This window comes from Dromaius novaehollandiae, chromosome 5, assembly GCF_036370855.1.
Source record: "Dromaius novaehollandiae isolate bDroNov1 chromosome 5, bDroNov1.hap1, whole genome shotgun sequence".
In the NCBI taxonomy this organism is placed as follows: domain Eukaryota; kingdom Metazoa; phylum Chordata; class Aves; order Casuariiformes; family Dromaiidae; genus Dromaius; species Dromaius novaehollandiae.
Window position 1 is genome coordinate 19,729,959 of NC_088102.1, and position 22,977 is coordinate 19,752,935.

The 22,977-nt window shown below is 38.7% G+C and overlaps 1 protein-coding gene across 4 annotated transcripts in view; it reads left to right on the forward strand.

Moving 5' to 3' along the window:
• Positions 1–22,977, forward strand: part of TTC7B (tetratricopeptide repeat domain 7B) — a 149,602-nt gene that overhangs the window by 7,622 nt on the left and 119,003 nt on the right. For 3 of the 4 annotated variants that reach the window (XM_064512193.1, XM_064512192.1, XM_026111982.2), the window contains exons 2-4: positions 8,494–8,648; positions 9,797–9,965; positions 22,270–22,400. In XM_064512193.1, the coding sequence (XP_064368263.1) occupies positions 8,494–8,648; positions 9,797–9,965; positions 22,270–22,400 (455 nt within the window). Of the gene's footprint in view, positions 1–8,493; positions 8,649–9,796; positions 9,966–22,269; positions 22,401–22,977 lie in introns of those variants that run through there. The other variant, XM_064512194.1, reaches the window with a different exon arrangement.

A 22,977-nucleotide genomic window follows, 5' to 3' on the forward strand; every position in this document is an offset into this window, starting at 1 on the left:
ACTTACAGAAAGGTGACCAAGATATGAAAGCACCAACAACTTTCATGCCCTTCCCCATTTCTTCTGCAGTTAATTATGCGAACAAGTTGATGTTTATTTTTCAAGGGTGCCTTACTTCAAATTCGGATTTGTCTGGGTTCATCTTCCAGCCACATTTCTGTTTTTCTTTCTACCATTTAATTACAGTCTCTTTACCTTAACTGGGAGAAAATGCTGTGCTTTAATCAAGACTCTGTTTAGATTGCTCTAGGGCCTGGTTTAAGGAGAGGCAACAGCTGATAGAAGAAAGAATATGTTAAAAGATGTTTTCTGTCTTGAAGCTGGTGGTTATGTCCCCAGGACCACGCTCTCTCTTTGAGCGACAGGTGTGGGCTGTTGCCTCGCGAGAATTTACTTGCAGCTTCTCTAGTGGAGCTAGTGGGGAGAAGGGGGCACGAAGAGACTCTTTTGGGGGTGACTGGCTTTTGGAGGTGGTAAGGTACTCCAAGATCCCCTCTTCTGGGGAACATAGGCTCATCCCTGTGGTTTCATCTGAGCTTTGGGCTTTTGGTCAGCCTCTTGACAAAAAAAAAAAAAAATCACTGTCCTGGCCTGAGAATGAATCAGTGATCCAGAGCATGAAGGTGAGAACTGAGACTTTTAGATGGTGAGGATAAAGAGAAAAGAAGTGTCCCACATGTATGAGAAGTTGGGCAGAGTAAGGATCTCTTCAGTCTCTCATTTTTTTTTTTTCTTTTTTATCAGCCTACCCTCTTTTCTTTTCTTTCCTCCCTTGACTTCAGAGAGCAGAAGTTGGATTCTGGTGGTGTTGTCTGTCAAATTTGTAAACTTCAGGTGCTGCAGTATAGCTCTTTGGTAGAGCAAGATCCCAAGCCGCTGCTGCCATGACATGGTTTTGTTTTGCCTTCCGCTGAAATTGGCTGAAGGCTCTTTTGTGGTCAGTAGTGACAGGAAAACTGGTTTGAGACAAGCCATGGAGAGAAGGAAGCCTGAAAAGACTTCCTGCCTACCACTTTTCTTGTTCTCTAAGCCAGCGTTTGATCTTCTGTTTGATTTGAACAAAATGTAAACAGATAAAAGCTGATTTCTGATCATTCTCCTTCAGAGTGGCTACTAGAACTACGGAGGCATTTAGTAGACAATTCGTAATCAAATACAGAAACATACTTGCTGTTTCCAATTAAAACATCCAAAGATGATGATGACCCTTTCTGCCACACATCATGCTTCCCAGTGTTGTAGATATGACCTACATTCTTATTTTTTTTCCACAGCGTGTGATTGAATGAGTCAAGTTTAATTCAAACATACATTTATCAATTTGGATGATGCTATGTGGCTGCCTATTTTGATTATTTATGGTTCTGATGATCTTAGTGTTTTACAGGTGAAGCTGGGAGCTTGAGGAAATGAAGCGCTATAAAAATAGTTTTTTTTTAAACAGCTGTTGTGTTTTTCTGTTCTTTCTGTTCTGTGCCCTCATAAAATAAATTTCTCTAGCAGTGGTGTTGTGGAAGTAATTTGTCTAAGCTATAAGCATGTGCATAAATAGTCTGGGAAAGCTATAGTACTGGACTTCAGAAAATGCTTAATAGCAGTGTTCTTTGATTAGCGGTCGTAAATGCTCCAATTTCCCTCCAATTTGTGTATGCCTAGTTCAGCTGCTTGTTGAACTGGTTCAATAGGGACTACAGGAAAGCTGAAACTAGTAGATGCTCAAGCCATATGGCTCATTCCAACTCTGCAGGAAGAAAAGTAGGGGAATTTAGTTCTTATTTGTGGGACTTCTGACTATCAACATACTGTGGCAGTAGTTCACCATCTCCCTGGCTGCAAGTCATTCTTCCACTTAAGATTCAGCAGTTTGGTGATGTTTTTTCTTCCCTTTTTGAGGAGGGGAAGGGTGAGGAATTTTGTAAAATAAATTTGCTACTAGACAACACACTTCTGACTTTCTGAAGTGTTAAAGAATGTCAATTGTAGACATTATTGTTTTCATTGTAAATACTTTCTCGCACTTAATTTTTCTTTTTCTTTTCATGTCATTTGGGTTCCTTACTGTGCTTGACATTTGTGGTTCCTCAGTATTCTTTGGAAACGAAGTTTGCTCAGTAAGTGTTAAGCTGAATAAAAGAAAAGAGGAATAATTGTTAAATGAAATATTTTGTTTCAGATGGATATAGATCAGGGTTGAAGCATGTAGTCGCACATCCCTTAAAACTTAGAGTGAACAGACATTTTTATCCATTTTTAAGTCACCACTTAGCTTTAAAAATATAATTAACAAAATTCATCTTCATTGTTTCTCACATTACTGTGCTGAAACTCAAGTATTATTTTTAATGCCTAATCTTATTTTCTTTCCTTGCTTTTTTAAAGTGTCAGGAGGCTCGTGAACAGAAATCACGTACTCAGATTTTGTCTCTGGAGCATTCTGAATGTTATTAGTAAAATGCCTGTGCTGAAAGGAGCCCTCAGTGACCTGTTCTTTGCAAGGCAAATAACTGAATCCTGTGAACGTGTGCTGAAGCACAGTTTTATAAGTTTGTAGCTGGCCACTGATCTCTGAGACACTTTCACACAGTGCATATAAACTCCTTACACCTACCATGGTATGAAAATGAGACTAACCTAAACTGCATTGCTCTGTAAAAAGAGCTGTCGTTCTGTGTATGTAGTCTGATTTCCCGGGAGATGGAACAGGCAGAGAAAGTGTCACCCTATGGGGGGGGATAGGCTGAAAAGTATCTTTGAATAGGGCAACTCTGGTTATAATACTCAACTTTTGCTATCTGTTTATAATAATACAGTAGCTAATGAATGTGGAATTCAGAAGACAACTGTCCAAAGGGGGTTTGGTATGAAATGTTAGGGTTATATTTGGTCCTTAATACTTTTTTCTAGTTTTCAGCTAGAAACTGAAGCTAGGCAAATTGTTGACTTTTATCAATTACACTAAGAATTCTGTTTGAAGGAAAAGAAAAGCTGCAGAAAACAAACTGTAACAAAATAGATGCTGAGTATCTTAAAAATCTTATGTTAGCATATTGCTTCTCTTAAAAAAAATTTGCCTTATTGCAGAAAGTGACAACTGTCTGTACCATTTGGGCTTTTTAATATATCGTATCAGTGCTTGCAGAAAATCTGTTGATATTGATGGAAAATTGCTCCATGCTGGCATACTTAAGGCATGAGTCATGAGGTATATTTTTTTATAGATAATGGAGAAATTAGAAACCTGTGTGCAGTTGCAGAACAGTGATCTTACTGAGATTACAGAGATGTGGTGGGTTAGCATGTGCGATTTGATGGACTGCCTTGGGAGAGGTAGAGAGACGTTACCTGAGCATTAATGGGGTTGAATTAGAAAAGCCAAAGCTCAGCTGGGGTTGAAACTCATGAGAGATGTAAAGGGCAGTAAAAAAGCCCAATAAAAAAGAGGTATAATGATGGCAAAGGGAAGGCTAAGGAAAACATGGGCTTGCTGCTCTATGGCATTTGGAGAGCAAGTGACAAAGGACAAGGCTGATGTACTCAGTACCTCTTCGCCTGCTCTTAGGCCTCCCAGGTTCCTCGGCACTGGCGGAGTCTTGTGGAGTGAAGCACTACCCCTGATAGAGGAAGACTGAGTTAGGCACAGTGAGGGGCATACACAACTCCACAGGACCCGGATGGGTTACATACGAGAGTGCTGGAGGATTTGGCCAACGTTGTTGCAAGGCTGCTCTCTCATCTTTCAAATGTCACGATCATCAAGGGAGATTCCTGGTGACTAGAATATGGTAAACATCATGCCTGTTTTCAAGAAGGTCAAGACAGAGGATCCAGGGAACTATAGGCTGATCAGCCTAACCTTAGGCCCTGGGAAGATTAGGGAGCAAATCATCCTGAAAACTGTGTCTATAAGGAGCTAGTTGGAAGAATAAAAAGGTGACTGGGATCATGTGACATGGGTATACCACTGGCTACCTGATAACTTTTGATGTTGAGGTGACAGGCTGAGTGGATATGGGGATGACAGTGCATAGTGTTGATCTTGACTTTGGCCAGGCTTTTGACACAGTTTCCCATAGTATTCTTGTAGCTAGATTGAAAATATGACTTGGATAGACAAGAGGTAGGTGGAAAACTGGCTGGACTATTGGGCTCAGAGGATTGTGGTCAGTGGTACAAAGTCCAATGTGGCCTGTTAAGAGTAGGACCTCTTAGGGGTTGATATTGGGGTCGGTGCTGTTTAATACCTTTCTCAGTCACCTGGACACTGAGAACACACCCTCAGTGATTTTGTGGGTGATAGAAAAATGGGGGGAGTGTAGGGCTGTTGTTCGGAGGGATCCTGACAGGCAGGAGAAATGGGCTAACAAAAAATTCATGAAGTTCAGCAAAGGCAAATGCCAAGATCCTGTGCCTGAGGTAGAATAACTCTTTATCACAATACAGGCTGGCGGTCAACTGTCTAGAAAGCAGCTTTCCAGTATCTGGAGGTCCTGGTGGACAAAAAAGGGAACGTGAATTCATAGCACATGCTTGTGGCAATGGAGGCCAACCATGTACTGTGCTCTATTAGCAAGATTGCAGCCAGTATGTTGAGGGGAATTATTATTCCCCACTGTTTGTCATTTGTGAGACCTCATCTGAAGTACCGTGCTCAGTTTTGGGCTCCCCAGCACAAGAGAGACTTTGATATAGTAGAGCGAGTCCAGTGGAGGGTCACCAAGATGATCGGGGGCTAGAGCATGTGACTTAAGAGGACCAGTTGACAGAGCTGCCTTTATTCATAAAAAGAGAAGGCTGAGAAGGGAGCCCTACTGTTGTCTTTTCTACACCCTCCTATTGAAGATGAAGGTGGCCTCTTCTCAGAAGTGCACAGTGAAAGGGTTGGAGGCAATGAACACAGATTGCAACCTGAGAAATGTTGATTGAATGGAGAGGAGAAAGAAAAAATTCACAAAGAGCAGTCAAATGTTGGAGCAGGTTGTCCAGAGATGTTGCGTAATCTCCATCCATGGAAATACTCAAAACTGAAATGGTTATGACCCTGAGCTGCCTGCTGTAACACTGAAGTTAGCTGTGCTTTGAGCAGGAAGTTGGACCAGGCCACCACCAAAGTTTCCTTCTAGCCTGTACATATTCTGTTCAAAAGGTTAGTGGTATGGAGCTGATTTCTTCCTATTTGCTCTTTTTGTATTGCTAGTCTGTTGTTTTCCCACTTTGTACTTCGAAAGAAAAAGTAAAAGATATTTCCATCTGAACAGACTTTAATGAAAGAGTAACAGAATATTGTTTTAAATTGCTTCAAAAATTCCTGGAAATACATTTGCATTATGGTGAACGTATGGGTACAAACTGGGTCCTTCTCTACTTCTAGTTCCTCAGAGAATTACCAATTTCAGGTGTAATATATTAGAGAAACTTACAATGATAGCTTTGTTTGGGGATTACTTACCCTTACAAAGTTTTGATTGCCTGTCAAATTAAAAATAGCATGTGTGTACAGATGAGAATAGTATGGTCCAGGACTATGAGCCGAATGCAGTAGAGGTGACATTTCTATCTGGCTCTCTTGTCCTCCTCCAGGGCGGAAAGAATGGTTGTTCCCCTTCAAACAACCTCAACCTGACTTTTGGGCAGGCTCAGAGTTTGCTGCAGAGTACTGGGCTTTGGCTAGGAATGAGAGGCAGTCTGGGATCTCCCACTTGGGCCCTTTCCTAGGAGAGCGTGGTTGGCCACAACTACCAGAACTGGCAGCTGCTGCTGCTACGAGGAGGTGGAGCAGTGGAGTCTGTGGACAAGGGATTTCAAAACCTGATGTTGTTCCCTCCTGTTGCTTGTGTTGGGAGCATCTACTATCCCTTTCCCTGTTTTCTAATGTACTCTGATAACATATAGGCAAAACTCATACTGTAGGAAAGATTCTTTTCCACCCCACCTTGTTTTCTAAACACAAGAAAGAGACTGTAAACCATAATAAGTCTTCTGAATCTCATAAATGTGCTCAGTCCTGATAGGGGAAGTACTAAAATTCTCTTTAACTCCTTTGTCTCCTGCTGCAGTTAACGATAGGTTTCTTGTGCATTACCAAAAAATTCTTTCCTACTATAGAACCCTCTCTTTCTAGTTCTGTTCAAAAACATTAGATTCCCAGTGTTCAAGGAAATTAGTTAACCTTCAATGCTGTATGCTGTAAGCTGTATCTAAAATACTGTAGTTACAGATTTTGAGTCTTTACATTTGTCAGAATGTCAGTTTGACTTCTGTTATTTTGTTAAACTGTACCGTAGTCCTGAAGGTATTTGATAAAATGAAAACGTTTCAGTCAAACTTTAAAATGATGAACTTCTTGTTTAAGGAACATGCAAGTTGGATTTGCATGATGCGTGTTGAACTGTACAGTTTGCTTGTTAGAACAACTAAGTAGCTGTCAATTTTGCAACATGAGTGTTGAACAGTCAAATAAAAGCAATTTTTTTTGTTGGCGAGTTGGAGATTAGTGGGTAATAGAAGTTTTATTAATATACTGCAGCTATATTACTGAGTAGTAGTGATATTTGCCTTTGGACTGAGAATTCTCTGCCTTTAATACATATTTGAAGGATGCTGAGTGTCAGTTTGTTAGAGTTTCTCTAAAGTAATGGTGCACAAGGACGATGTTTCATTTTCCCTTCTTTATCTTTCAGGGGGCCAACGTTTTTTGACTACAAAAACTTTAGTCCAGATACAAAACTGCATCTGCAATGCATTGTTGTCATGAGGATAAACTGAGCAGAAGGGGCACAGTTTGGGCAAAACAAAGCATGCGTGAAGAGTTGTAAAGGTGCTCTTAGAAGAATGTACATGTCCAAAGTGACACTTGAGATTAATTAGTATTGTCTGATCTAGATATGAGATGACTGTGGCTAATCTGTCTGGATAAACTTTTATTTGGTGGGCAAAGGAATGGAGTTGTCACTGCAAATCTGGCACTGACAAATCGGACAATCGTGTTCTGAAAGCCAGAAAATCAAGCACAGTAGTAACCAGGCAGTATCTCTGTCTTGTCTTGTCTTCGTTGAGGATCTGAGATCTTTTTCTTTTTGCCGTATAGTTTAAAAAGTAAAACATTAGTGGATGGTAGATGAGAACAAATAAATGTCCAGGTCACCATGAATGTCATTCTCAGAATATCAGATTTAAAAACATCAAAGGAACTACCTATTCTTCTGTTCATGTCTTTGCTATTTGATCTCTAAACTGCCTTTTCAAGAAAGTGTGGTTTAGGATTCAGCAGTTAGCTTGAGGTTTCAAGGAAAAATTTTTCAAGGTTTTTGTCCTTTGAGTTGGTAGGACATACTACAGGACAGCATTAGTCCTTATAGCTCACTGTTTAATGGCACTGTATGTAGGTTAGATGTACTAGTCCGACTGACTCAGGACTGTAATTTGCTGCAGTGAAAGATGAGATAATGCTGATGTGTTTATAATTCCTGAAAGAAGGATTTTCCTCTGTAGTAATATTGAGTTCCACATATCTTTCGTCCTTCTTTCCCTTCCCTTAAATCTCTAAGGGCACTGCTAAAGGTTAGGGCTGTCAGTACCTTTTTGGCTGTCGGCTTTTTGTATTCCTCCTTTTAAAATTAATTAATTTATTTTTAATTCAAATTCAGGTTATTCAACCCTTGGTTGCAAGACATGATCTGGTATTTTCAAATCCCACATAATGAGGACATCTCACACTGCTGTCTCATCACCAGAAAAACTACTCAGTAGATTTCAGTAAATAAGTGTGGTGGTCCTGGATAAGGGCAAAGTAAAGAGTGACCAGTTTCTTGAATTTCAGCAAACGTATACTCGCTCCAGGATTTTGCTGGGTAACACAGTATTACATCCTACCTTCACATCTGAGAAGTGGTGGTGTGCCTCTCAAGAAACTGGGAGAATGACAAGAAATTGAATTTCGTACAGAAGACTTCACATCACTGCAGCCTTAACAAGGTCTGGGTGATATCTGTATGGTTAAAGCCCAGATCTGAATGATGGTCAAAGCTGTACTGAGGGATGCGCAACATATAATTTGTTGGACAAATTACTCCAATATCTCTAAGTATTCATATTTGAAACTACATTAGGCATTTTATGAAACAGATGCACGTTTTTTGGTGATATGAATATTAGAAGTGTACCTTGTCACAATTGGAAAGCTACAAGATAAGTTAAGGCTTTTGAATTAAGTTGTTTTTTGAGGGAGAATGAAAGTATACTGGTTTCCAGTTAATGCTCCAATCCATTATAGCGCAGAGCATCAGAGACTTGCTTCTACAAGGATAGGCAGGCAAATGATAAATTGAAAAGTAGAACGAAGTACCATGAAGGTTGTGTTAAATCTGAATAATTGACTTTGTGTTTGTGTTGATTAACTTATATTTAAAATTCAGATCTGCAAAAGGCTGCCTCTACTGAAATGTTAGTGAAATGAGATGATTTCTGATATTTCATGTGTTTGGTTTTATTTTACAGATGACATGGCAGAGCTTCTTCTTGGGGAGTCCAAATTAGAACAATTTTTGAAGGAAAATGCTCTTAAACAGAGCAGTAGTCCTCGGGGCCCCCGGCCAAAGCTGACTGAAGTCAGGAAACATCTCACTGCAGCACTTGACAGAGGGAACCTAAAGGTATGTAAGTAAGTCTGGGCAAGAATTAGAAAAGGTAAGATTAACTCGAGTAGTTTACTAATTATGGAAAAGTTCAGAAAGTTCTTTTGTTTGTTTTTCTCATTATTATTTTTATTTTGATATTATTCCCAGAACTTCAGTGTATGCTATCTCATGGATTTATGAAGGATAAATTGTATAAGATTAGATACATTCAGATAAATATATTAAATTTATTTTCTTCAGATAAATTTTTTAAATTGTTATTGACTTCAGGGGTGCTTAAGTAAAGTACTTTTGGCATGTTTTATGGAAGTTTTACTTGGTGTATATAATGCACTACAAAGAACAATGTAGTTAAATGGAAAATGTTACAGAAATGCAAAATATTTCACAAATTCCTGAAAGAGTCTCATAACTAATCAGGAAAAGTTTCTTTAAGTTAGGGTTGGGGGCAAAAAAGGATAAATACTTGAGAGGGGTTTTGTCTTCATCTTTTGATATTCTTAACCATTCTGGTTCTGGTTTGCTTAATCATTGTTGTAAGCTACTACCTCACTTTATCTTGTCTGTACTTATATCTGTCTCTTTTGAGAGATGAGAAGAACCTTGTTTTACAGTCATCTCTGACTTCTTGTGTTGCGCTTCAGTGATCTGTGAAAGTATTACATTCTCCTTCCGTTAATCTTCTTCAAGACATTCCTCTGCATTGACACTTCGAAACTGCAAATTAAATATATAGGCTGTGGAGCATATATTATTAAGTTTAAACTCTGTTGTGATCTGGGTTTGTGGTGTTGGAAAAAAATCACCGGAGGAGTTGTAATGATTCGCAGCCTTTAAATAGTTTGTTACCTAGCAAATCTGGATCCTGACTGAGAGGTACTTCTGTTGCATATATAGATAAATATGCGAAGGTGTAAAATGACTAATGAGAATGAAATTGCTGTTCAGTAGCGTGGTGGAGTACCATTTTGTGGATTCACCTCCCACCCCAAGCTTCCCAAATATTACATAAAGACAGAATTTTGGTGGTTTATTTTTCTGTAATTACAAGAGATGTGCTGGAGGTTTCTATAGTGAATATATAAAGAAAAGGGACCAAAGCACTGTCAGTTAGGTGTGGTGTCTCAGGGGAAAAAAAACTTTCTTAATTCTCTTCCTTCTAGCCAGAATTCTTACAAGAAGCTAACCTAATTATGGCCAAGTTAAACTATGTGGAAGGTGATTACAAAGAAGCTCTGAACACCTATGCCAGAGTCGGAGTAGATGACTTGCAGCTAGCTGCAGTGCCACCATATAGGCTAAGAATGATTGCTGAAGCATATTCTACTAAGGGTAAGATTGCTCTTTCCAATATATTAATGAGTAAGTAACTTTAAAAAAGTTAATTGCCTGAAGTAAAAGAAATTGTTGGTTTGCATAGCATCAACAGGGTGCCAAAATACGGAATTTATGAATAAATAAGAGGATGGCTTCGCTTCTCTAAATTACTCAGTTTGTGCTACGTTGGCAAGACTCTTAACCTCTATTAGTATTTCCATTTTAACCCTGCCACCAACCAATAAAATTTTGTAATGTGTGTATTTAAAAGTCCTTCAGTATCTAAATGTCATGATATGTGTGGTTATATACTATTACCTCTGTTCCTGAAAGTTAAGAGTTACGAGAGTAGTGCAGTATGGCACACATGTATTGCAATAGCTGTAGACAACTGAAGAAACTTGATTTACTGCACCTTTCACCTTTTACTGCTTAAGTTAAACTTAAATTGCTACTTTACTTAATATTGTTGTTACTGTTTTGCTCAACTAAGTCACGTAAAGCAATTCTTTTCTTGTGGGATTTTATTTTTGGCTTCGTCTTACATTATTTTTTTTAATGTTCAGGAAGTGACAAGTTTAAAATTTTCTTTACTGTGTTTTTCTGAATGGCCTAGTACGGTGAAAATTGTAATGCTGGCCTTGTGTCTTAAGGTGGCAGTGCCACTTCAGTTTAGAAAACTCATTAATGGGCTGTGAGCTGAGTCAGTGGTTTGAGGAAGGTGTCAGTTTTATGCCATGAGTTTCTTCAGAGGTGACTGGAGGCTTGTTGTTATTACCCAACTAAATATGAGCTGTTATTACAGGAATTCTGTGTTTCACTGGAAATTGTGTTTCTGCTTGCAGATTCAATGATAAACTTCTCTGAGTGTTTAGACTCTGTTTCTTTGGTGGTCTTGAACAAATCTCATCATAGTACTAAGAAATGAGAAATGTTCTGCGCTGCCTGTTTGCAAGCATCAGCCCAACCAATAAATGTTTTACTGCCTCTCTGCTGACTGCTGCACTAAAAATACCTGTTTCAGTTGCCTCATTTCAGTCCAGTTTTGGGGCAAATCCACCTTGAGTGGACTTGTGGTCTGCAGAGGATTTGTATCCTGTTGTGTAGTGGCCTGATCATGATGAGCTTACCTCAGACAAGGGGCAAGGCACGTAACTGATGGTTGTTGTGTCTTAGTAGTTATGCAAAGTTTTTCCTTATTTAAGGTAGGACCACCTTCAAATGCTTACCTCCTCCCTCAGAGGTTTTCATTCTGTAACAGGTGGTAGCTCGAGCTGAATGCGTCAGTGGATGTGTTGATTATTCCACAGTTGTTACATGGCACTTAAATGAGCATGTTATGCTGTAACCCTAAACTAGTCTTTATGATCTGCTTTCCACATACATATTCCATTTTCTTCTTGTTTGTGAACATACAAAATAGGTTTTAATTGTGGGGAGAGGAAGTGGAATCAGAGCCTGGCAGAAGAAGTGAGATCCCAAAACACTTGCTGACCTGTGGTGTTGGGGGGTGTGGGTATATGTGCATGTGTACATATGTATGTGTATTTATAAATTTATGTTGCTATAAAGTCAGATTTGACAAAAAATCCAAATGGGAAACTTATTACTGTCTCTTTGGAGTCTCTAGAGTGAGTGTGTCTGAATGAAGTATCCATCAAGTTCGTTGTTTGTACACCTCACTGAAAAATGTTCCTTAAATACAGTAGTTTACATCAGAGGATTCTGGCTCTGCATCCAGAGTGTGAAATGCAGTGTTTTCACACACCCCCAGCCTTCAACTTAGAATAATTCTGTCATCAAACTAATGAAAAAAAGCCATCTACTGGCTGCAGTGCACTCACCACGAGAACTGGAACACTTTTTATTACATAACGAAAGGTATACATATATGTTGTAAAAGGATGCTTTTGGGCCTCAGTGTGGAGGACAGCGTGTTTGGAAGGATGTAAGTGAGACAAATGTTGACTGATAATAAGTCACTTGAAGGATTCAAAACCATTTAAATCCAGCAAGGAAGATGAAGTGATTGTTAAATGACTGAAAAGTCCGAGAAAAATCCCAGCAAGCTGCCTTTGAAACCTTTTCTGTTTCCTTTGGCTCTTTGGGAGCCTGTAATGTGCAGCTGCATTAACTTGTGAATGGTGGAGGCCTCAGTACCTGCACAGCTGCTGGAAAGTGTTTCCCGTCTTCCACTGCTCCTAGGGAAAAGGATCAAAATTATTAATGTGATGACAGAGGAGCTGCCTTATTTCATCAGACCAAGCAGCTAATGGACAGGCGTTTGTAATGGTGAGCAAGAAAATGCTTCAGAAGAGAACACGAGGAACAGGATACGTTTTCTTCGAGCTTCTGGCAGCAGAAGCTTGAAAAGCCACTGTTGGTGCTCATGTCCTATGCTTTATATTGATTAGAAGAAGACGGAAGAGTGATCTGATGAAAAGATATCACTGCAGTGTCCACTTAAACAGCATAAAGGAGAGTAGCCAAGTGCGTACACATGAGGCCAAAACTTGATTAGCAGAGGCCGGGAGTCAAGGCTATCTAGATATCCCTCCCTCGGAAGCTGAGAGAAGGTCATTGCTGCACAGTGAACTGAGTGGGGTGCAGTTCTGGTGTCTTTCTGCTGCTTTTTTTTTCTTTTTTTTTTTTTGTCCACAGAATGCAATTCTGGCATAGATCAAGTATTTTCTGTATAGGCACTTTAAAAAAAAAAAAAAAAAAAAAAAGGCGGGGGGCAAATTTTGGTGCTGTGCTTCTGAGTGATGACTCAGTGTGTGTATATAGAAGGTGGTGTGTGGAAATAGAATATTAATAAAATCATAGTTTTGGTGTTAAATATAGAATTGTCTTAGATTCAAAGATTTACTTGAAGAAAGTGAGAAGGGTAACTTTTAGATGTCGTATAAAACATAGAAATGAAAAGATGGTGCTTTCCAAATTAAAGGACCACTTAAATATTCTCAGGATTTTGTGGAGAGTATTTGGATTAGTTTGTTAGGGATGGGGGGAGGAAAACCCTGTTTGTAATTGCATTTGACGCTTTACAGTGGAGGAAAAGCACCTGGTAAAACAATTTTCAGTAGTGAGATGTCTGTGCATGGAGGTGCCAGCTTGTTTCAAGAGAGCATGAGCAGGGAAAGAAAACTGGGCATTAAAAAAAGCACATTGTGGGGGAGATGGGCTAGTTTGCTTGGCTCTGCTGTGATGGAGTGGTGGCCTGAAAGCAGGTGTGGGAGCGGAGCTGGGGCCAGCTCCCTGAGGCTGGTGCCTTTCCTTCGTTTGCAGCAGCCTTTAAGATAGTAGGCCTATACCTATAATCTGAATTCTCAAGAAACAGCTCAGAAAAAAGCAGATTCTGGGTCTTCTGTCACAGCACGTAGTTCAGGCATGGGTATCTGTCGTTAGAGCTGTCATATGCAGCAAGAGGTGAGCTAAGAGACGAGGCTGGGCTGAGGTGGAGAGGAGGAGGGAAGGATAGACTTGAGGTTGTGCTGGCAAACATTGGCTCCAAGGAAAGTTTGGAGGGGTTTTGCACGTTTTGGACTGGTATACATCTTTGATATTTAAGTGTCTGCTTCGGAATGACTACCTTTTGATTAGTAGAGCAGATTGGCCTGTTAAGAGGTTTTTTTGTTTGTTTTTTTGTTTTTTCCCTCATTGGTATCCATTTGTTTACTTTCTTTACTAGATCACTTTAACAGGCAATGCTGAATTCTGAGACTGAAGGAAGGTCTTAATTTAAGAATGGAAATAAGACGAAGTATGGATCCATAAAAAAGTAATTAAAGACTGTGCATATGGGTGACTTTTTTTCTTTTTCAAGTTAGACGTGCTGATTCAGCTCCAACTTCCCATATTTCTTCCTTATCCTACAGGACCAACTTGAAAAAAACTCTGTGTGGCACTGTTATCATACAGAAGCATATATTTAGAATCCACTTTAATAATGGCTGAAGCTAATATTCTAGGGATATGGCCTCTGGGAACAGGGCAATTAAGTTTCTACAAGTCTTCAGCAGTATATGAATGAGGTAATATAGCGGAAAGCGCACACACGCATTATTCAAATACCGTGCATGGCAGTATCTCTTATGTTCCTAAGCAATTTTTGTTTGCTTATGGAGGCAGGGATGAGATGCTTGCACAGTGGGATACTGAGGTGTTAATTTGGGGAGGTGCAACCTGTCAGTAACACTCAAATAACAAGTATATATTTAACTGGGAAATAAGCTTATTGAAGTCTTAGGTAACATGATTCTGATACTGCTGCATAAGTGAGAAGACATGATTAAAATATGAATTTACAATACTTTCATTACAAATTAGTGACTCTCTCTCCAGGTGCTCAGAGATGGGAACAGCAATTTAAAGGTCTACTGTTTCTTAAATCCTGCAACTTAGTAAACTTTTAGTTAAGAAATAGTGTTCATATTTACTACATTGTAGTAGATAAGCAGACCAGCGCAGGTATCTGACAAGATGGCTGTGTTGCATTACGGTGACAAAGTCTTGTTAAGTATGTGAGGGATGTCCTATGTAAGTCAGACTGTGACATTACAGGATTGCAGCCTTATTGCTACAGGCTGTTTCACGTCTTATATTGCCTGTTCAAATAACTGTGTTTATATTTAGATGATGTATGTTGAGTAAGGTGAGACTGTTTTTGCTGCTGCTGACCCATATTCAAATTTAATGTTGCATTTGCCAAGTTAAATGACTGGCTATTAATTAGTTCTATTTACAGAAACATGCAAATGCCCATTAGCTTCAGTGAAAGTGTCGGGTGAATGCGAATAGCTACTTTGCAGTTAGCAGAAGATGCTGCACTTAACTTTAATCATATACAATTGTAATGAGATCTTCTGCATTGCTAGCCTGTGTCAGCAGACACCAAGCAGATCTTCATGGAAGAATGCTAAATGAAAGCTGTTTTAGTAATAATGCCAGAGATCTCTACCCTCATTAGGCAATGGGTCAAGAACTCAATTTCCTTAAGTTCCCTCTTCCCATATTGCTATGTAGACATGGCAGCCTGTCAGCAAGTAGTTTGCAGAGCACAGCTAGAAAGCCTGTGCCCAGCTACTTAGAAATTCCTCTGTTAAAATCTTGTATTTCCCCACTCTGTTTTTACACCATCTCCCTTGCTTGAACAGAGGTTGGGAGGGAACCCAGGGGTTAGACTTGATTCCTTCAATGTTGCTTTTAGCTCCAGTACCTGAAATCCAAGCACTGAATGAACACTTCTTAGTTCTTAATAAAATAGAATTCTTTAGGACTTGAAATGTTTCTTTTTTCTTTTCCCTTGGTCTTAATTTTATAGAATCTTGCCTTTTGGGAGGATGATGAGAGGGAGAAAATGTTGGGCCAAATTTAAAATTGGTGTGTGATTTGAGCTTCTGGCCTCTCTTCTCATGCCATATGAAGAACTGGTGTCACATTGAAGCCTGATCCTTTTTCCTCAGAGATTCTTGCAAGAATGGTCCTGATGATTTACAGCAAAACAACTCAATATAAATTCAGTAGTTAACCCAACTCTTTTCTCCTGAGTAAGCAGCTACCATGATGACCTCTCAATGTACTAGTGTGTATTTCTTCTGCTTTGTGGAGCATTCATCAGAGATTCACTCACTCTGAGATCTGCTACACTTACCAGTCCTTTCCCCAGCTCTTACCTCTCATTTGAGCTTTTTCAGCCTTTCTAGAAGTTGCTTGTCAGGCAAAGGGCTGTACTGTAGAACAAGTGTTGGCTGGTGCATAGTTCTTCAAACAAATGCATCTGTGACAATACCGATCTTTTCTGGTAATAAATAAATAAGTATTTTGTGCTCATAAGAAAATATAAAGATTTGAATGCTGTTACATTTAGAGGAAAAGTGTGGCCAGTCATTTCATGACAGTTGCAGAATGACAGAATGGTTGGGCTTGGCAGGGACCTCTGCAGATCCCCTGGCCCAACCCCCTAGCACAAGGAGGGTCAGCTAGAGCAGGTTGCCCAAGACTGTGTCCAGTTGGGTTTTGAATATCTCCAGGGATGGAGACTCCACACCTCTTGGAGCAACCTGTTCCAGTGTTTGACCACCCTCACAGTAGAAGAGGTTTTTCGTATTCAGATGGAATTTCCTGGCAGTTCAGTTTGTGCCTGTTGCCTCCTGTCCTGTCATTGGGCAGTGCTGAGAAGAGTCGGGCTCTGTCTTTGTCTTCCCGTCAGGTATCTGTACACACTGATAAGATTCCCCTGGAGCCTCCTCTTCTCCAGGCTGAGCAGTCCCAGGCTCTCCTTGTGTGAGAGATGCTCCGGTCCCTTCATCATCTTTGTTCTCTCAGATAATGTAACGAACCCGCCCCGAAATATTACTATGCTTTTATGTACTGCTTGGATTAATAAGCGTTTACTACAGAAAAGAGAAGATGGTTCTTGCCATTAGAAACTTGTAACTTCCATTTTCTTTTTAACTTTGAGGAACTTGGAAGTATTTTGAAGAACTAGCATATCTATGGTATTAGAAAAGCCATACTAATGCAAAAATATAACTACAGTGTGAGCATATATGGTAAAATACTGTCTTCAGTTCTGTAGAGTGGTGCTTATGATGCTCTGGATTTCATCTAGAAATGACTTAATTCTCTGAGTAGTCTGCATATGAAAGAGTGGCTTGCCAGAGCAGCTTCTCTTAAATTCAAGTTTGCTGAGAAAAGAGGATATCATCCTTCTTGCTGATGCCTTTTCTTGAAACTAATTGAGTGTGACACTAGCCAGAGAGGAGATTCTGCATCCTAACAGTTACTGGAGATTTTTCCTATGTCTTTTTGGGAGGTGAATGGGTGGGGGTGTTATGGGGCACTTAAAAAGCAGAGAAATAATTCTGAAGATTGTCTAGAGATAGAGGCAGTTTGGACTAGAACAGTGCATCTGCAATAACTGATAAGTAAGCCATAGCCTAATATATTTCTTCCCCTCTCTATTTTTTTCTTAATCTCTGTGTATCATTCATTTGGCTTTCCCTTATTCTTCTTTTCTTAGTAGTCATTACTCCAGAAATGCCGTAGGGAATTGAGGAGGAAAAAAGTACATTGTGACTTGTTTGTAGAGCGTTTTTTCAAAAGCAGTCTGTGGTTGATGACTTCTGGAAAATGAGACCATTCTGAAATAAGTCCTTTCCTAAAGCAGAATTGGCAATGTTCTTTCTAAATTCAGACAAGCACCGGGGGGAATTCCTTGATAGCAGAAACTGAAATTGTTTCAGTTTTTCTTTAAAAATTACTGATAAATGTCTGTCATGTTCTACTTAATTCCTTGATCTAAATGTATAAGCTAAATATTCAACTCCTTCGAAAGGAGATGAAGGATTTATTTATTTCACAGCACTTGGAACACTTTTCACCCTTGCTTTGCATATCATATAGGCAATATTAAATATTGTATACTCAAACAGACTTGGGTTTTAGGTATCTGTTTAGGGCAAACTGGCATCAAGCCCAGGAATCTTTGTCTGTTGGTGGAATCCTCTCCTCTCCATCATGCAAGAACATGCTTATTTGCTTAGACAGAAAATCGTCTTCCACTTTTTTTTTTCTTGTGTTCTTTGACTTAACTACTGAAAACAGTAGGTAAGCCATAGGATCTGTTATTATTTGTGGTCTAATATATTTTAGTGGTAAACAGAGAAGGTACTGGCTGGCATCTTGGAAAAATCTCAGATATAAAATGCAGTAAATGTGATATGCTTCTGTCAGCCTGATGTATTTTAACGGTTTCAGCAGTGAAACTGCTTCCTGCTGCCTAGGTGGTAGGAACACATGGTAAAGATCTGAGCTCTGCAGTGGCCTTTTGACCTTTGAGTAATTTTTGTTTTATTCTGCCTGCGTAATGGGATGGGCGTATTTCTTAATCTGGTTTCCTGCAGAAGTTATAGTTTGGGGATTTTGTTTTTGTTTTAGTGGTTTATAAATGAGAAGTAATTACTGTCATTGTCTTTAATGTAAAAGCTGTTTCTTATTTGAGAATAAGCAGATCTGTTTCACAGGGACTTCTTAAAAATTGTTGCTTCATTGCTCATTCTTACTGAGGAGCCCTCTCTGCTGGGTAGTGGCTGGCGCATGGGTGTCTGGTGGTAGGGTTGGTTTGCTGTTGCATTGTTTTTGTAAAACATGAAAGTTTACTTGGCATGATCTTGTTCATTTTTAGTTAAAATGCACTGATATGAGACCATAGTCACAAGAGTGCTACTGGGAATATATGGTAAAGTTATCTACTGTTTGCTTTTACAAAATATGGGTGGTTTATAAAGTTTTTGAAGACTTAAACAAAACTTTTGCCCGTTATCAGGTAATTTATATATCACACATTCTTTTCTTGCCAGATGCTTTTTGTTGCTGTTCTACTCTGTTTTGCAAAGCAACTCTAAAATTGCTTGTCAAAACATGTAAGCTTAAGTGGTGTGGACTCGTATTCATTTCACTGCTTCTCACTTTCTTTCCCCTCAGGAGTCATCTTGCTTGATATCGGGACTAGATACGTATGAGATAAGTGTCTTCCCAAAATAAAACTGACCCAGTTTGTTGGAAGCTTTTACTTCAAGGTGATTTTGACTGGGAAGGGCTTAAACTTAACTTTGATATTCATGGCTTTTAATTTGTGATAGCAACTGGCCTGATATGCTGGAATGCAGAATGTAATTAGAGGAAATCTAATGAAGATCAAGTAAACCGATAACTATAACCTATACATTAATACAATGATATTTCATGGCAGTAACATGCATCTCTTTTCTTAGTATCTCCAAGAAGTTTATACATAAATCTATCATTCTGGGGTGGGGGGAAAAGCAGAGATTCCTCCTTGCAGGTGTGGGAACAAGCACAAAGGGAAGAACTGACCTGTCCAAGTATATGCATAAGTCTTCAGGTAATTGAGGATGATATGTATTTCTTCAAAATTTATGATTCTCTATTCTGTGTGTTACCTCTTGCTTATTCTTTTTTCAAGAGCCTAATCTAATAACCTCTATTTCAAGTCACTTTTTATCATCTCACAGTGTTCTTAGGAAGCAGTGAGCAATATATTATGTGATTGTTACTGCTATATTGCTGTGTTGTATCCATTTCAAATAAAAATACTTTTATGGACTTCAGTAGGTTCTCCTGCTTTATCAGCTGATGTATTTAAGAAAATAAATGGATGATGGATAGTCTGGAGTCTGAAGGGACTCTAACCTGTTTCAGAAATGATGACTTGGGAGTTTTCTTCTATGTTATTTCTGGTTGGTTATGTTGGTGTCTGAACCATCCTGTTCAGTGGTGGTTTCAGGATAGTTCTTCAGATGAACTTCCTGCTCCTAGGTGCTGCATGTTTTAAAATATACATACTTTCACCTGCTGTAATAAATATATCAACAAAACTACAGAGAGTACTAGATGCATATTAAAGTTGCTTTGAGAAATAGCATTATATCCTAAGGAAAGGACTCATTCAATAATGCAGAAGGGAAGTACAAAATTCTAACAAAGTTTCTCAGAGAGCACTGATGTTCTTTCATATCTTAATGAAAATTCTCAGCCAAAAGTGAGAGGATGTTCTTAGATTGAGCTTTTCAGATTAAGAGGATTTTTATTGTGGCTGTAAAGTATAAGAATAGAAATAATAAATCCAAGTCAAGTCCACAAATAGTCAGCTGAGTAATAGGTAGTGGAGGATTACTATCGGGTACTTGCTGCTTATGTCATAGGAGTGAAAGGGTTGGGAGGATTGATCCACTTACCAACTATCTGATGCTTTCAGTCATTCGATCTTTTCATTGCTGCTCATTTATTGTAGAATAGGGTCATTTCTGAGTTTGAAGATGTTTGCCTAGGGCATTGCAAACTTTCTGTACAGCATCAACTGTTCATTTAGATTTTATGGGTCAGTTTAAGGCTACTGTTGTAGCAGGATAACAGACCTTTTTGTATAGTCTAATCTTGCTGCTTTTGATTCTATGACACATAGCAAAAAATGGAATATTTACTATTTGATGGAAAATTAAAAGAGAGCAGATTAGCATAGATTACTCCAGACTTTTTTCATATGCAGTTAATTTTTAGAAATACATTATGTTAAAACCACAATGTCAGAGGAGTCTAGTGGCAATACTCAGATTTAGCAGGTTTTTGAGAGAGTGTATTTGTATGTCTGCCATGCTTCCAGGTTTTTGGAAAGGCTTTTGAAAAGTATGTTAAGTTTTATTTTGCCTTTAACGAAGCAGTTAGTAGTGGAGTTGGGGATTTTTGCCTTAACTGGATATATAGCTAGCAAAACGAGGTGTAGGTTGTAAGTTGTTTGTACTGGTAAAAGAGCAAATTAGAGGGTAAGTTGGCCAGTGTGCACTGATACAGACTTAAGGCATCCTCCTGAGCCAGAAATACAACTTAATTTTTTGCATATAGATGAGATATAGTAACTTCTGTGTGGAGATGCTGAAACTTGATAGATATTTTAAAAGAATCTGCAGTTTATAAATATTTAATAGTTTGAGTTCATTGATGAATAAATGCCAGTTTCCATGGCTGTGTCTTTCCAAGGTTTTTTTAATACAAAAACTATTGTAACTCAAACGAAACATGCTGCCCCTGTCTTACGGTATTGATGGACAGAAATCTCTTGATTAAACTATTCTCCAAACTGGGATTTGGTTCTATTGGACGACAGATGTCTGTAGAATGCCATATATATCACTACATGCTTTTTTTTTTTTTAAGAAATGGACACTCAAAACCTGGGATGATGAGTTGAGTATGCTCTTTTAAATTGTGAATTATATCAATGTGGGAGGGGATGCAGGCACTTTAAGATGAGCTTTTACTACTGACAAACTGGAGGAATGATCTGAAATAAGTCTGTAAGGACCTATGGAAAGTGCTACACTTCAAATACAAATAATTATTCAAGTAAATATAAGATGGGGGTTACTGATGAGGCAGGCATTTTGTGGAATATGATCTGACAATCTGTTACAAATCACAAACAGAAGAGAGACTTTTGCTACTACACAAAAAAAGGCACTAACATTCTGCTGGTCTGCATAAAAAGAATCCTGCATAAAACGCAGGAAATAATCTGTTTTGCTCAATGTCGTTGAAGCTTCAGGTGGAGCAGGGTGTCTAGCTTTGACACCATGAGTTGAGAAAGATGTAACCTATTGGAGAGAGTCCAGAGGAGATAAAAATGATCAGCTGTCAAGGAAGCATGATATGAGAAAGATGTGAGAACTGATGTTCTTTATTGCAGCCATGTCTCTCTTTCTCTAGATTAACATTGAAAAAGGGTTTTGTAAAGAAGGGAATAATCTCTCTGTGAAATGGACTCGAAGTAATTAATATAGGGAGAGAGACTTGGACATTAGGAAAAAAATGTTAATGGTGAGAAGAGTTGAGCTTTATAATAAATCGCGTAGGGATGCCAAGGTATGACTCTCATGGGAGGCTTTTAAGAACAGGTTAGATCAGAGTCTGTCAGGGTTGGCTGATACCTTGGACAGCTGGATGGATTAGTGCTCTCTGTCCTTTCCAGCTACGTTTCTCTGAATATCTTGAAAATAACTGTAATGCAAGCTGCTTGTCTAGGAGATGGTATTGATCAGTGAGAGTTGGGTTTTGTTTTTAGACAAACATTTTCTTGTCTTCAGAGCTCCAGGAAATGTATTTATTGGATGTAGCTTACAAAGTCCTGAGGCAAAAAGACTACTTCACCTTGATGGGAGAGAAATACCTCTTACATTAGTTGGCTGTACTGGATTCTTTTGTGGGCATTGATATCTGAGTGGATATGTCACAACAATTTCTCCTAGTTATCCTATGGCATAAAGTGCTTACTGTCTGCATAGTATCTTGTGCTGTCTGTCCCCAATGCCAGACCTTATGAGGATGTGTATGGAAGACAATTTAATTGCTATTTTTCAGTAGCTGGATCTCCCGTCCTGTTCATTAGCAAAGTAGACCAGAAGAGAATAAGGGTCATGGCTGGATTCTTGAAGCTGTACTGACTGTTGTCTTTACAACAGAAAAATATTGAAACTGTTATTTGTCAACAGGTGTTTAGTGACTTCCTCCTGCAGAGGATATATTAATCCTTTTATTTCAATATGTTGTTAATCATACATTTACTGAATGGAGCTAAATAGCAAAGTGAATAGATAACAAACAGTTCATTTATCATTGAATGAGTTTTTGACAAATAACATATGTGATGGGTAAGGTAAAGAATGCCACAGGTCTGTTGTAAAAGGATAGTGAGATATGACATTAGTTTTTAATGCTCCTTTTGAAAATGTTCTATTTTCAGGTCTCTGTCTTGAGAAGTTGCCAATTTCTTCTTCAGCTAGCAACCTCCATGTGGACCGTGAACAAGAAATTGTTACTTGCTATGAGAAGGCTGGGGATATTGCTCTCCTGTACCTTCAGGAGATAGAAAGGGTAAGCTGGGATAATTTGTTGTTCTTAGTTGAAGAATTGCATGGTTCATCTTTCATTGCTGTGATGTAACTAGTATCTTTGTATTCAACTAAAAGAGCGTGTCTGAGATTTGTTTTCTTAGGACTTCAGTGCACACTTATTATTGAACAATAAATTGGTGTGCTTTGACTGATGTCTAGTACCTGTCACTATGACTGCTCTTGCTTTCTGACCTCTTGGAAAATAGTGCCAGTAGTCTCAAAAGGGACAAAGCTCCTCTGAACTATTACGTGCATTCAGGACGCTGATCTGTGGCATCTTGTTACCCTGTGGTAGTTCATTTATGAACATGAGATTAAGATATCTTTCAATATGTACATGTTAGGTACCTATATGTAGCATTTCAGATAATTCTTAAAAAAAAAAATCATTTTAAAGTTAAAGATTTTTTTTTAACAGTGCATCTGCGAAAAGGCAAAGAATGAAATAAACAACTGTAAACAGAGATGAAAAATTGATCCTGTTGATGTTTATTTGGAGTCAGTAATTTAACTGCTCTTAAATCCTCCTCATAAAATTACTTGCAGATAAAATCCTG